General features: G+C 53.0%; 1 protein-coding gene across 3 annotated transcripts in view; it reads left to right on the top strand.

The window, feature by feature from the left end:
- The window catches only part of NDRG1 (N-myc downstream regulated 1), a 56394-nt gene extending 43455 nt beyond the window's left edge, over positions 1-12939 (top strand). For 2 of the 3 annotated variants that reach the window (XM_077847320.1, XM_077847322.1), the window contains 6 exons: positions 993-1049; positions 1876-1927; positions 3004-3051; positions 5544-5579; positions 7813-7864; positions 11017-12939. In XM_077847320.1, the coding sequence (XP_077703446.1) occupies positions 993-1049; positions 1876-1927; positions 3004-3051; positions 5544-5579; positions 7813-7864; positions 11017-11228 (457 nt within the window). In that variant the 3' untranslated portion in view covers positions 11229-12939. Of the gene's footprint in view, positions 1-992; positions 1050-1875; positions 1928-3003; positions 3052-4702; positions 4855-5543; positions 5580-7812; positions 7865-11016 lie in introns of all 3 variants that reach the window. The other variant, XM_077847321.1, reaches the window with a different exon arrangement.
- Positions 12940-13188: the final 249 nt, after the last annotated feature.

The following is a 13188-nucleotide window of genomic DNA, read 5'->3' as shown; positions in this document are numbered from 1 at the left end:
CAGTGGATGCAGTCTGCCCAGCCACGCTCCCATGAGAGGGACGGGAAAGAGCCTCATGGGGTGTCTGGCCTCACCCTTGATAGCTTCACGAAGGGCATTCCCATCTGTAACAAGATCCAGTGTCCATGTCCTCTTAACCGTCCACCCAGCCTCCCGCCGGGAGGGAGAGGTCACATCCCCAGCGGGTAACAGAAGGCCTGGGGCCCAGCAGGGCGTTTCGTCAGCAAACACTCCCCGAGAGCTGGAGCAGTCAGGCTGTCGGCTAAGGCGGTGGGTGGACACATGCACAGAGGCCAGGACAGTCCCCAGGGCTCCCCCCGCCGCCTTGGCTTCACGATGCCCCTAGGAATCCAGTGATTCCTCTTAAAAATCCTGGACGCTGTTACCATCATCGTTTCCTGCTGAGGAAGCACAGGCACAGAGAGGTTCAGTGTTCTGCCCAAAGTCACACAGCTGGGAAGTTGGAGGGGCGCGTGATCTGAATCCAGTCCATCTGGCTCCAGGCCATATGTCTGGCGGTGGGAGCTGCCGGGGGACGAGGGGCTGGATTGACGTCTGCAGGGGCGAGCCGTGGGGCTGGCTGGGCCCACGTGGGGCATGACGCAGCACCGTGGGAAACCGTGGGAGGCTTTGGAACGAGGATGGAGAGGGGTCGGGCCTGAGATCTCAAGGAGATTGTGTAGAGGACTCAGAGTTGGGGGCTGGTGAGACACAGGCCAACAGTGGAGGCTGGTGCTCCATGGGGGGCGGGGGGATAGGAACCCTCTGTGGTGGGGGACGTGGCTTGTACTCCTATTAAAAATAAATGTTAGGGAGAAGGAGGCGGGCCGTACAGGGGAAATGCGCGAGTCCCGCTACCCCTGAAACCATTTATATGGACCCCCAGAGGCTGTGATGTCCTGAGAGCCAGGCGGGTTGGAACATGAGTGGTTTTGCCAGCACGGCCAAGGGCAGGACCTCCCGGGGTGTAACCATGCCTTCCTTGTCTGCAGCCGACGGGACCTGGAGATCGAGCGGCCGATGCCCGGAGCCCACACAGTCACCCTGCAGTGAGTGACTTTTCTCCCCGTCTCGACTGCATAGCCTTGCTCAGCCACTGGCAGGGCCTTCTTTCCATGCTCGGCGGGAGGGCCCCTCTGTGCCAGGGCGTCGGCGTCGGCAAGCCCCGGGTGCATTCTTCCCAGGAGTCAGGCACTACCCGGTCTCAGTCACCTCCTTATGCAGGTGGTGGGGTTCCTGGGGTGTCCCCGAGACCTGGGTGGGAGCCATGGATCTCAGAATGCTGTGTGCGCTAGAATTGATTAAGCACCTACTCTGTGTTGCATATGGGGTTAGGCTTTGCTTTCACAGAGCCTGGAGATGACTAAGACACAAGTCCCACCCTCAAGTGCCCTAGGGGGGCAAAGACCGTCATGGGGACCACTAGCTGCATTCCACCAGTAACGCCTGTCTTCTGTAGTCCCTCAAGTGAACCCATATTATTTGACACCTGAACTTGGCACATGCCATTTCCTTTGCTGGGCTTGTCCTCTTGGTCTCTGAGCCTGATTGCTGGCAAAATCCTACTTATCCTGCCTTAAAGGAGAGGATGCTTGAAACTAAAAACATCAGGGCACAGAAATTCTCCAGCTGAAATTAATACTAAGGTGTAAATGACTTCCACCCCCACCTTCCCCCGAGGTGTATCCTAAGAACAAAGCAGAGGGTGGAAGGAGAAGGAAAAGAAAAACAGCAAAGGGTACTGGGGAAATCAAAATAAAATATTTTTATTTTTTCAAATTTTTTTAGAACTCTGGCCCCAGCCTAGCAGGCCTGGGAGCATGTGAATCTTTAGATGAACTTTGTGTTAACTCTCCCTTCTCTCCCTTCCTCCAGGTGTCCTGCTTTGTTGGTGGTTGGGGACAGTTCTCCTGCTGTGGATGCTGTGGTAGGTAGAAATCATCCACTCGTTTCTGTGCTTAAGTCAACAGCCCACATCTGGTTGGCCTTGGGGCGGGGGTTGGGGGGACCCCAGACACGAGCCTCTTTCCCTGCCTTTCCTCGCCGGCCCCGCAGACCACTTCCCATTGGTTGGTTTAGATGGGTTTGTCGCCTGGCTTGCTGGTCCAAGGGACTGTCCTCTCCTTTGGGAATTGGGTAGAGTTTTCAGACCCAGTTGGTCCCCGAATGTCTGGCGGGGCAGAGAGGCATCTGAGGAGTGAGGCTCAGACAAGGCTCTGTGGGGCATTTCACCCCTTAATTCCCACCTGTGATGTTGGGGAGGAAAAGCCCAGACTCTACACTTCCACCATCCCTGTAGCTGGAGACAGGGAGACGTAGGGGTGATTGAGCAGAGTCCTAGAGAGGTGACATGCCTTGTGCGGTGGGCTACAGAGTGGGATTTGCAAATGTTCATAGAATAAAGACCTGAAATGTCTTAAGGGGCCGAGAGTTTCCTGTGATCTAACCCACTGGACATAATCTTAGGATGCATCAGTAGAGATATCTTATTCACATCAAGGGAGGTGATAGTTCTCCTATAGGCGCTTTGAACATCACGGGTCACGTGTGGGTTATTTTGCCCAATTTGAAGAGAGAAACCTGGCTTAGCAAACATCATTTTGTATGAAGAATAGTTGTCTGGACTAGAGATGCTGAGCTTGCACAATCGCTGGCAGCAGCTGGTTACAGAAGGCCATTCATTTAGCAGCTTTCTGGGGCATCCGCTAGATTGGAGCTCATCTCCCTAACAACCCTTTGAGAAAGATATTATTTCCATCTTATTGATAAAAAAACCGAGAGTCTCAAAGACATGAAGTACCTTGTCTGAGGCCGCCCGGCTAGCGATGGCAGGGCTGGAATTTATGGCCACGTTGCTTAACCTTGAGCTCCTGTTCTTTCCTCAGGCCGGCGGGGGCACTGGCGCTGCTGCCGATGGTGGCCGCGTCACCAGGAAGGGGGAAAAGATGAGGACTTTGGCCCCAGAGAGAAAATTAATAGATTTCTTCCCCTTTCCTTGTCCAGGTGGAGTGCAACTCAAAATTGGACCCAACCAAGACCACTCTCCTCAAGGTACAGGCAAAATGATCCCTGTTTGCATTTGTTCTTTCTCAGAGACCCCTGGTTTGCTGCAGAAAGGAATAGTCTAGTGCCTGCTTAGAGACCAGAGAAAGAATTCTTTTCTTTTTTAAATTATTTTTATTTTTAAAGATGTTTATTTATCTATTCACGAGAGACACAGCGAGAGAGGCAGAGACACAGGCAGAGGGAGAAGTAGGCTCCCTTCGGGGAGCCCGAGGCAGGACTCGATCCCAGGACCCCGGGATCATGACCCGAGCCAAAGGCAGATGCTCAACCGCTGAGACACCAGGGGCCCAAGAAAGAATTCTTTAATGTTTGCATTAAAGACACAAACGTCTGTGTGTTGGGCCACCGCGGGTCACCCTCAGCCACAAAGATGGAGGGAACCTTCTCTGGGACCCCGAGACCTTGGGGGGCTACTGGCTGTGGTGATCTGATGAGGAATGGACCGGGGATGGTGCAAGCAGGGCTCTCCCGGGGGTGGGTGGAGAGTGGAGGCGGGGGCTGGGCGTTCCCCTGAGGGGGGCTGTGCCATGGGAAGGCAGGACCATGTCTAGAAGGCTCGTCTGGACACTTGAGGTGCTCTCTGTCCCGAGGCCGGGGTGAGGGTCCACGCCCTCGCTGACCATGCAATCCAGCCACCCTGGTGTTTGGGGCCGCATTGCCCCAAAGATACAATGGACGTGAAGAATCTTTCTGGCTATTCTCCCAGAAATAGAGAGGGCAGGGGACCCAGGAAGGGCCCGTGTGAAATTAGGGGGCACGAGGAGCTGAGGGGCTGTGGGTCGCTGTGAAAGAGGAACACATTTGAAAGGCATCGGGGAGGATGCCTGGGTGACTCGGGCTGAGCGTCTGCCTTTGGCTCAGGGCCTGATCCCGGGGTCCTGGGATCGAGTCCCGCTTCGGGCTCCCTGCAGGGAGCCTGCTTCTCCCTCTGCCTCCGTCTCTGCCTCTCTCTGTGTCTCTCATGAATAAATGAAAGGTCCCAGGAGGCATCTGACACCCAGGAGGGGTGATTGGTCCCCCAGAACTGGCTCTTTGACCTACATTTTCTTTCAAGATTTCCTTACAAGGAAATTGCGAGACTGGAAGATGCGGGGCTTTGGGCCTGAGGGGGCTGCTGATTGGCCAACCCGGGGGCTCCTTTGTCTCAATCGTCCTAACACATCTGTGTCTGGGCTCCGGCGGCTCCTGGGGCTGCCGTCCCAGGGGGAAGGTGGACAGGCCACAGTTACTGCTGCTAGAGAGGGGAGGAAGGAGCATTCGGGAAAGGGGGTCAGTCCCCTTTTCTCCATAAAAGCACCCCAAGCTGGGTGGCCTAAAGGCACAGGAGTCTGTTCTCTTCACCATCTGGAGGCTGTCAGTCCAAAGTCAAGGTGTGGGCAGGGCCACGCTCCCTCTGAAGGCTCCAGGGAGCCTCCTTCCTTGCTCTTCCCGCTTCTGGCAGTGGCCAATCCCCAGTTCCCTGGCTTGTGGCCGCATCCCTCCTGTCTCCGCCTCCACGCCACCCAACCTTCTCCCTGGTGTCCCTGAGCCAAAATTACCCTCTAGTTTTAAGTCATTAGACTTAGGATCCAAGTCACCGGATTTAGGGTCCTCACTAATCCAGTACAGGTCTCATCTGAACCCATTACATCTGCAGAGGGTAGGTGATGACCTAAGAGCAAGTGGCTTTGATGGTGGATGGGGATCTGACCTGTTTCGGCCTGATTCGGGTTGGTCCCTGGAGTGGAATTCTGGCTTCGTGTCACCACGATCCCAGACCCAGGACAGCCCCGTGAGCGTGGCTCTGAGGCGAGACTCTGGGCCGTGGGATGGCCCGGCCTCAGCCGCTGTCACTCCCGCCTGCCAGTCCCATGTCTCTCCAAGCCATCCTCCCCCCGTCCCAACCTGTCGCCCAGGTCTCCCGAGCCCTGGGTCTGGGTCCTAGTCCCACGTGCCTACAGCCGCCCTGACGAAGAAGCGGTGGCCTTAGCGTGGGTGATTCAGTAGGAACTTTGGAAGCTACAGCATTTATATACCAGGGTGGCCAGCGAAGAGACCATGAGGCCTGAAGTCTCGGGTGGGGCAGTTTCTGACTGAGGGGGTGTTTAAAGAAAATGTGTGTGTACAGGGCCTCATGCAGTGAAGGCTTTCTGGTCAGATGGACCCTGGCAGGAGGCCTGCAGGTCCTTCAAAGTCTCAGGTCCCTCTTCTGCAGCGGGGGACAGTCACACCCCCTGGTTCCTGAGGAACTGAGGGAAATTTCTTTTAGGGTCTAGCAGAGCACTGAGCATCTGGTTTGTCAAGAAGGCACACATCGGTGCCAAGATGGGTGGTGACAAGAGCAGCCTTGCTAGGTGGAGATGGGTGATTCCCCACCCATAGGTGCCCACTTCCCCCCAAAGGGGACAGAACAGGGGCAGGGCAGCGGCAGGGCAGCGCCAGGTGGAGGGACGCCTCTGCTGCTGTGTTTGGCACTAACCAGCTTCCCTCTCCCCCAGATGGCAGATTGTGGTGGCCTCCCGCAGATCTCCCAGGTGAGTCCCACCTGTCACCACTCCCCAGCTGGAGGGCAGGTGCCTCTGTGTCCTGTTACCACCTATTCCCCCCCTGTCTGCTCCTCCCCTACCTCACTGTGACATCTGATGACACTGCAGACACCTTACCGTTTATGAAAGGTGCTTGCGGGTCAGGACTTGATCACCTAGGAACCCCAGTGGGGTAGATGACACGGGGGTCTTCTGTGTGGGGTCGCAGAATATTTCACTGGAGGGATCTGAAGAAGAGACCCTCCCGAGAAGCAGATTTCTGCATCAGGCGGATCCTGGACCTTGACTCATTGCTCTGGATCTTTGCTCACTGCAGCCTCCCCCTCCAGAGCTCCATACAGAGGTGGAGGCACAAGTGGCCTTTGGTGGTACTAGGCTCTCTGCGGGGTCTCCCTCTGCTCCCACTGGAAAGGGACAAAATCCTTTCAAGTGTTTTATCTGCTGTTGTGTTAACGCCCGTTTGACAGCTGGGAGAAGCCAGGGAAGGATGGGATGTCCCAGCCTCTGGGGGGAACAGATGGGCTCCCCGTAGAGCCCTGCTTAGACATAAGCGTGAGCTAATACCTGCACGTTACTGGTGGAGTCTTTATCCATCCATCTCACTCCTGAGACTCCTCCTGAGACAGTAGGACTCCAGGGCCCCCCTCACGGCCTCCCTCCGTCCTCTCCCTCCCCGCCCTTTCCCTTTTTCCTTTTCTGTATTTGGAATGAGAACAGATGCAGCCCTGACCATAATTAAAATGCGTTGTTGATGCATGGCGGCAGCTGGACTAGCCCAGGCTTCCAGGAGCCCAGTCCAAGGAATCAGTCTCCCCCTTTTGGCCCTTACGGATAGGGTGTATGTTTACAGAGTGCGTTCCCACCCCTCATTCCATTGGCAAGGGCAACAGTCCTTAGAGATGAGAAGAGCAAGTGTTTATTGCAGTGTCATGGAAGGGGAAGAGAGGCTGAAAGATTGTTTCTGCTGTCATGCTGGCAAGGGTGCCCCTGGCTCCCTGCACCTCTAACCGGCAACTCTTTCTTATGATTGTCACACGAACCCCAGAGGGCAACTTGACGACAGCCTCTATGTCATGTGGCTCTTTGTAGAATAGTGGCAGGAGTTGGTGGGGAAGGGTAGGAACACTGCGTCTGCAGATGACTTCTCACTGGGACAGAAAGTATGAGGAGAATAGAGCCAGGGCATTGCTTTTGAGAGTGGCAGTTAATTAGACTGTGGATATGGCCTTTACCTGAGAGCATTCACCTGCCAGGGCAGATTGGTTTAAATTTGGGAGGAGTAATTGATAGAACTGGGTGTGTTCCCAGCATTCCCAACTCATTTCATTTAAAGTAGCCCCATTGGTTTGGTTAATTGGCTTATCCAACTATACATATATCCATCCATCCATCCATCCATCCAACCATCCATCCATGCATACATGCATCTATGCATCCATGCATCCACCCACCCACCCACCATCCATCCATCCATCCATCCATCCATCCATCCATCCATCCTTCTTCTAATTTTTCTTTCCTTCCACCCATCCTTTATTTTCATCCACCCATCCATCCTCCTTACTTCTATCCATCCATCTTATTTCCTTTTTATCTATCCACCATCCTTTCTTCCTTCCATTCATCCAGTCAGCCAGCCTGCTCTTGAGGCTGAGAGTGAATTGTCTTAAAAGCATAGAATTTAGAAAGCCCTGGATTAATCTGTAGGACCCCTCATGAATTAGCTGTATGACCTTGGATGGATTATTTACCTCTCTGTTCAGCAATGAAATGTATGCAGATATAGCACCAACCTCATAAGGTTGTTGTCAAGAGAAAATAAGACAATGCTGCAAAGCCCTTAGCACAATGGGTGGTGCTGTTACATTCTAGATGTGGAGTTGGACACATCACTCTACCACTATAGTCTTCTTTACAGAAACCCTCAGAAGTTAGTGTGGCTCTCTGTCCATGTTTCACAAGGGGAAGTTATGTAACTTGAACAAACTCACCCAGCTAGGAAGTGAATTTGAATTTTTTCTCTCGAGCCAAAGTTAATTTTGCTCCCGATTGTGACCTCATAGCCTTTCCTTTACTTTTGTGCATTGTCCTGTCAACATGTGGTGCCCTTCTCCCTTGAGCCAAGCTCTTTAGTGAAGGTGACCAAGGGCACAGCTCCACGTGGCCATTCAGGAACTGGACCTCCGATGACTGACCGTACTGTCCTCTTTCTCTCTTGCAGCCAGCCAAGCTTGCCGAGGCCTTCAAGTACTTCGTGCAGGGCATGGGATACAGTAAGTGTGGCCTTTCCAAGCAGGTAGTGGGGTGAGGGGCAGGCGTGGGGCTTGAAAATGCAATGACCTGAACCGGGCTTGAGGGAGCTATCCTGTATCACCTTGGCCAGCCTCAGCTTTTTGCAAAGTGGGAAGGTCAGGGGAAGAAATACGTAGGTGTGTGGTGGTGGATGGGTGGCAGTGCAAAGGTTCTAGTATCTCCTTTGTACCATGCTAGCTCCCTGCACTGATGAACAGGAGTTGTTTCATACCAGGTAATTTTCTTCAGACTTAGATGAGGACTAATTCTTTAAGCCCCAAAAAGACGATGGCGGAACTATGAAAATCTTTTACGTTTTGATTATGTGCTTTCTTTCTTTCACTATCTAATTCAATTTAATTAACACAGAGTGTATTATAAGTTTCAGAGGTAAAATTTAGTGATGCATCAGTTGCATATATAGGATTACGAAAAAAAAAAAAAAAAAAAAAAAAAAAAAGGATTACGTGCTTTCTTAAGAGACTTCCAGTTTCCGTAATGCTGGTGGTAGTGGCGGTGATGGTAATGATGGAAGATTATTAGTAAATCCTTCATTTTTTTTTTCTCGTTTAACCATCACAAAAATCCTATTCGATACTCTTATTTTTTTTTGAGAGATAGCGAGATAGCGTGAGAGTGCTCGTGGATGTGAATGGGGGCAAGCGTAAGCCTGGAGCACAGTGGAGATCTCTGCAAAGTTCTTTGAAAACTGAAAAGCTCTGTGTAAGCGGGTGATAAAAAGTCACTTATGTTCAAGACCGTGTGTCTTTGCCAAATCACTGGATTTGGGAATTGAAGGATAAATAGAAGCATAATTCAAGAACTTACTGCATTTTGTGTGATGGTTATAGTTTATTCGTTAGACACCTACGGCCCCTTTTCAGAAATGCAGTCCCATGAGCAGGACAGAGAATGCCAAGTGTAAGCACTCTGTTGGGTGGCAGCCACAGATGGTACCGGTTGATGTGTGAGCCATGACGTGGTTCTTCTGGCTCTTTCTGCCTACTGCTTAGAATTATAATTTATGTGCCCATCTTAACTAGGAAGTCTGAATGTCTAATCTCTTCTGTTTTTGTTGTGTGTGTGTGTGTGTGTTTTTTTTTTTTCCTGAGACTGAAACAATTTTCCCACCCATTTAAAATAGTAATGGTATATTTGGTAAACTGACCGCAGTGTTAAGATTGGCCTCAGCCATGGTCAGTTTCTAGAGAGGCCAGGAGAGCCAGGGAGCCTGATTTATGTGCTTCGGGCAGAGTTGGTGGCCCTGGGTGCCCAATTCCAGCAGAAAACATCTGTCTGTGGGTCTGCTGCCTTTTGAGCTGCCTTCCCGATGGGAAAGTGTTCAGCCAGAGGCAGTGGCCGGAGAACACCGATGGGATGGACAGACTTCATTAACCTTGCGGGGCACACGTCATGACTCGCTTGTCTTGGACCTGCCCTGGGTTTGGATTTCTGCCTTGAAAGTGTATTCTGGGGAGAAAGGAAGTGAAAGGCAGGCCTTGTTCCCTCCGACACACACACACACACACACACACACACACACACACACACACACGCTTCTATTTCCAGAAAGCTGAAGCATCCGGCAGGTTATAGGGGAAGACAGCAGGAAGAGCTTTAGTCCCAGAGGCATGAACCACAGAGAAAGCAAATAGTCCTCTATTGAGTGCCTGTTCAAGCTGGGGCGGGTAGGACCAGCTCTTTGCCTCCGTGACACCATTCTGTGGTCACCAGAGCCCTGAGAGGTCGGTTAAACTCCAGATCTGAGGTTGAGCAACAGGGGCTCAGAAGAAATAGGTGAGCGACAGATGTGGGAGTGAGGCCGATTCTCTGAAAGAGCTCGTTTAGACACTAGCTCTCCGAGAAGGGAATTCAGTACAGCCAGGGTTTGTTTTGTTGTGTTTGTGGATATGTGTCACAGCCAGCCCGCCCCCCATGCCCACCGAGCGGAGTGTGACCTCTGCACATTTACGTTTCTATGGGCTGGCTCAGATTGTGATGCCGATTGTTCAGGGGGGCCTTGGCAGTGATGCCTGTTTGGGTGGTGGGCTAGTTTCCTGGAGCAGCCGTCACCAATCTCCACAAACTGGTTGGCTTAAGAAGGAAACCAGACACCATGGTTCGTTTCTTTGACTGCACTGCGGTTCTAGAAGCTAGAAGTCCAAAGTCAAGATGTATACAAGGTCATGCTCCCCTCAGAGGCTCTCGGAAGATCTTTCCTTACCTCATCTCGGCTACTGGTGGGAGCTGGCAATCTGTGGTGTCCCTTGGCTTGCAGCCACATTACGCCCATCTCTGCTCTGTGTTCACGTGGCCTTCTTCCCTGTGTGTGTGTGTGTCTGTCTCCTCTTATGAGCCACCAGCCATTGCATTAGAGCCCACCCTAATCCAGGATGACCTCATCTTAACAAAATATATTGGCAAGCACCCTATGTCCATTCTTAGATTCTTGTGGATATGACTTGGGGCTGGTGGCTCTGAATTTGAGGGTGGGGAGGACAGGATTCAGCCCAGGGCAGCGCGGGGCGGCAGGGATTGCTTTGTCTTTATTTCACTTTCTCAGCCATCTGCTATGTGCAAGGGCGTTTTAAGTCCTGAAGGATAGGCAGTGCCATTCATAGTTCCTGGGAACTCCCAGGCTTCTCTGGAGGACATGACAAGTGACCGGGGCCACAGACTTGCTTTGTGGCCTCAGTTTCCCCCACTTGTGGCATGGAGGGATTAGCCCAGCTGATGCCCTCGAGAGCCTGTAGACAGCAGGGGGTTATGCTACTCGGGTGCACACATGGGTGCCAATACTAGGGGATCGGAATTCCCACCTTCTTGACCAGGATGGGGGCTCCGAGAGGGATGCTTCCAGAGTCACACAACAGTTAAGGAAGTTGCAGATGTGGGCTTCAGACCAACCTCTGGTTTCAAGCCACTGTGTGATTGTAAGGCCTTACCCCTTATCGGGGCCTTGTTCTCATCCTCTGGGAGCAGATACAGAGAGGACAGGGAGCCCGGTGGCGGGATGGCCGCAGGGATGGACGGGTCAGGCAGGAGGCACCGTTGCTGGCATGCAGGTGCATCTGGTGCTCTCTGTCTCTAACCGGCGCCTCTTCTCTCCCTCTCTCTCTCTCTCTCCCCCCAGTGCCCTCAGCCAGCATGACCCGCCTGATGCGCTCCCGCACGGCCTCTGGCTCCAGCGTCACATCCCTGGAGGGTGCCCGCAGCCGCTCCCACACCAGCGAGGGCACCCGCAGCCGCTCCCACACCAGTGAGGGTGCTCGCCTGGACATCACCCCCAACTCTGGAGCCACCGGCAACAATGCCGGGCCCAAGTCCATGGAGGTGTCCTGCTAGACGGCCTGCACCTTGGCCGCCCCTGGACTCTGGGCTCACGCAGCTGCCCTTCCTCCGGCCCTTCCCACCCCCGCCTGCCACACCACACATAACTCGTATTAACCCAAAGCTTATGGTGTAAGAGAGCTCTGGGGGGGAACACTTAGACTGGGTTTGTCAGGGGCACCTTTCCCAGCAGGGCAGGGTGGGTGGACCAAAGGAAAAGAAGCATCTCGGTGTCCTGTGCTCGTTGACACGTGGCCCACTGGGCCACCCTCTTACCCTCCCTCAGAGACACCAAACTGCCAAAAACAAGACCCGCCGCCCTAAACACTTCCTAAGCCCAGGCCTAGGCTGACCCCGGCATCCTGGTCCTAGAGGGCGTTGTGTCGGGAGCCCAGCCTCTCTACTTCCTGTTTTCCTCTCCAACTAAAGAAGTGACCCAGTTTCTGGAAACAGAATCTGTTCTGATTTGGGGAGGGGGAGACCTGCGGGTTTAGGGGCAGCTCCTTTAGCTCTGCGGCATGGAGAGCGGGGTGCAGGTGGAATTTATGTGGAGGCTAGACTGCCTGGGAAACCAAATCTGCGTAGTTGAGTTGACCCGAAGACGTAGATTTTTCAAGTTCGCGTATATAGCCACTTTTTAATGCCGAAACAACACGAGCCTATTTTTTTCTGGCGTCCTTTCAATGGACAGTGAAAGCGGGCAGCAGATTCTCCAGGCTTTCCAGAGATGCAGCCTCAGCCAACGTTGGTTATCATGGCCTTCGAGCCTTGGGCTCTGCAGGCTGTCTCCTCCTCCACGGCCCCGACTTTCTACCCCAAAGACGTGAGCCATGATTCTGTTCATGGGGAAGACCACTGAGGTCCCTGCTTGCTGGCTTTGCAACGGAGGGAAACATTCCAAGCAGCTGTACCTGGCTGTGATGAGTCTCCTTGCAGTGGGGGTGGGGGGTGGGGGTGGGGGACCGGGGGTGGGTGGGGGTGGCGGGGTATCTGGGCTATTCGATGTAAGGGATTTCTGTGGTTGTGATGGGATCCAGTGCAGTCGTGATTTCAGTCCATCCTGAAATCACACACAATCTTGTGTGATTGAGTTAAATCCAGCTTCCGATCTTTGACAAGCGGGGTCGAATCTGAACTTGACGGCCAAACATTTCTGACCCGGTAACGTCGCTGGATCTCTGGGTAGAACTGTTCGCTCTTGCAGGGGGGCGTGGGGGACTCCCATGGGGAGCGTTGGCTGAGAAGATGAAAGGATTCTGGAATATCCCACGGGATTTCCTTCCCTCTCCTGCCTGCCTTCCCCTCTTCCCTGCCCCTCTAACCTTTTGCTGAGTGGGGCGGCACCACTGACATTTCCGGGCAACGTCGGCGTCGCTGTCAAGTTCCTGTACTACTGGCTTTTGATTTTCATTTTGGCTAACCATGGATCTTCTTATAGGAAGTTTGATCTGAGGGGATGAATCATTATGAATCAGCCGCTGGGGCCTGGTGCTTTCCAGGACCCTCGAGTTGGGAGGAGGACGTAGTCAAGGCTTCCAGGTAGCTGAAGGGGCAGTGACTCAGTTGACTGCTCCTACCACCCGGACGCCTCCCCTGACCCGGTCAGGGGTCAGGGCAGGAGTGGCTGAATCGAGACAGGAAAACTGTTGTGTACAAGTCTTTCCAGAGAAGTTTCTTAATCAGATATTTGTATTTATTTCCAGACCAATAAATTTGTAACTTTGCAGTGGCTTGTGTCTTTTTCCTCCGAGGGACCGTGCATGCAGCCCCCACAGTCGAGGGAGGGGTCCTTCCTTACCTGGGGCCTCCTGACACCTGCCTTAGAGCACCCCTGGCCCCTGGGAATATGATATGAGCCACTGATGTGAGTCTTCTAACAGCAGTATTTAATTAATTAATTAATTTTAAAAAAGATTTTATGTATTTATTTATTCATGAGAGACACACAGAGAGAGAGAGGCAGAGACAGAGGCAG

The sequence above is a fragment of the Canis aureus genome, chromosome 14 (genome assembly GCF_053574225.1).
Source record: "Canis aureus isolate CA01 chromosome 14, VMU_Caureus_v.1.0, whole genome shotgun sequence".
Classification (NCBI taxonomy): Eukaryota; Metazoa; Chordata; class Mammalia; order Carnivora; family Canidae; genus Canis; species Canis aureus.
The sequence above is the reverse complement of the archived record's forward strand: the minus strand, read 5'-3'. Positions and strand labels throughout refer to the sequence as shown.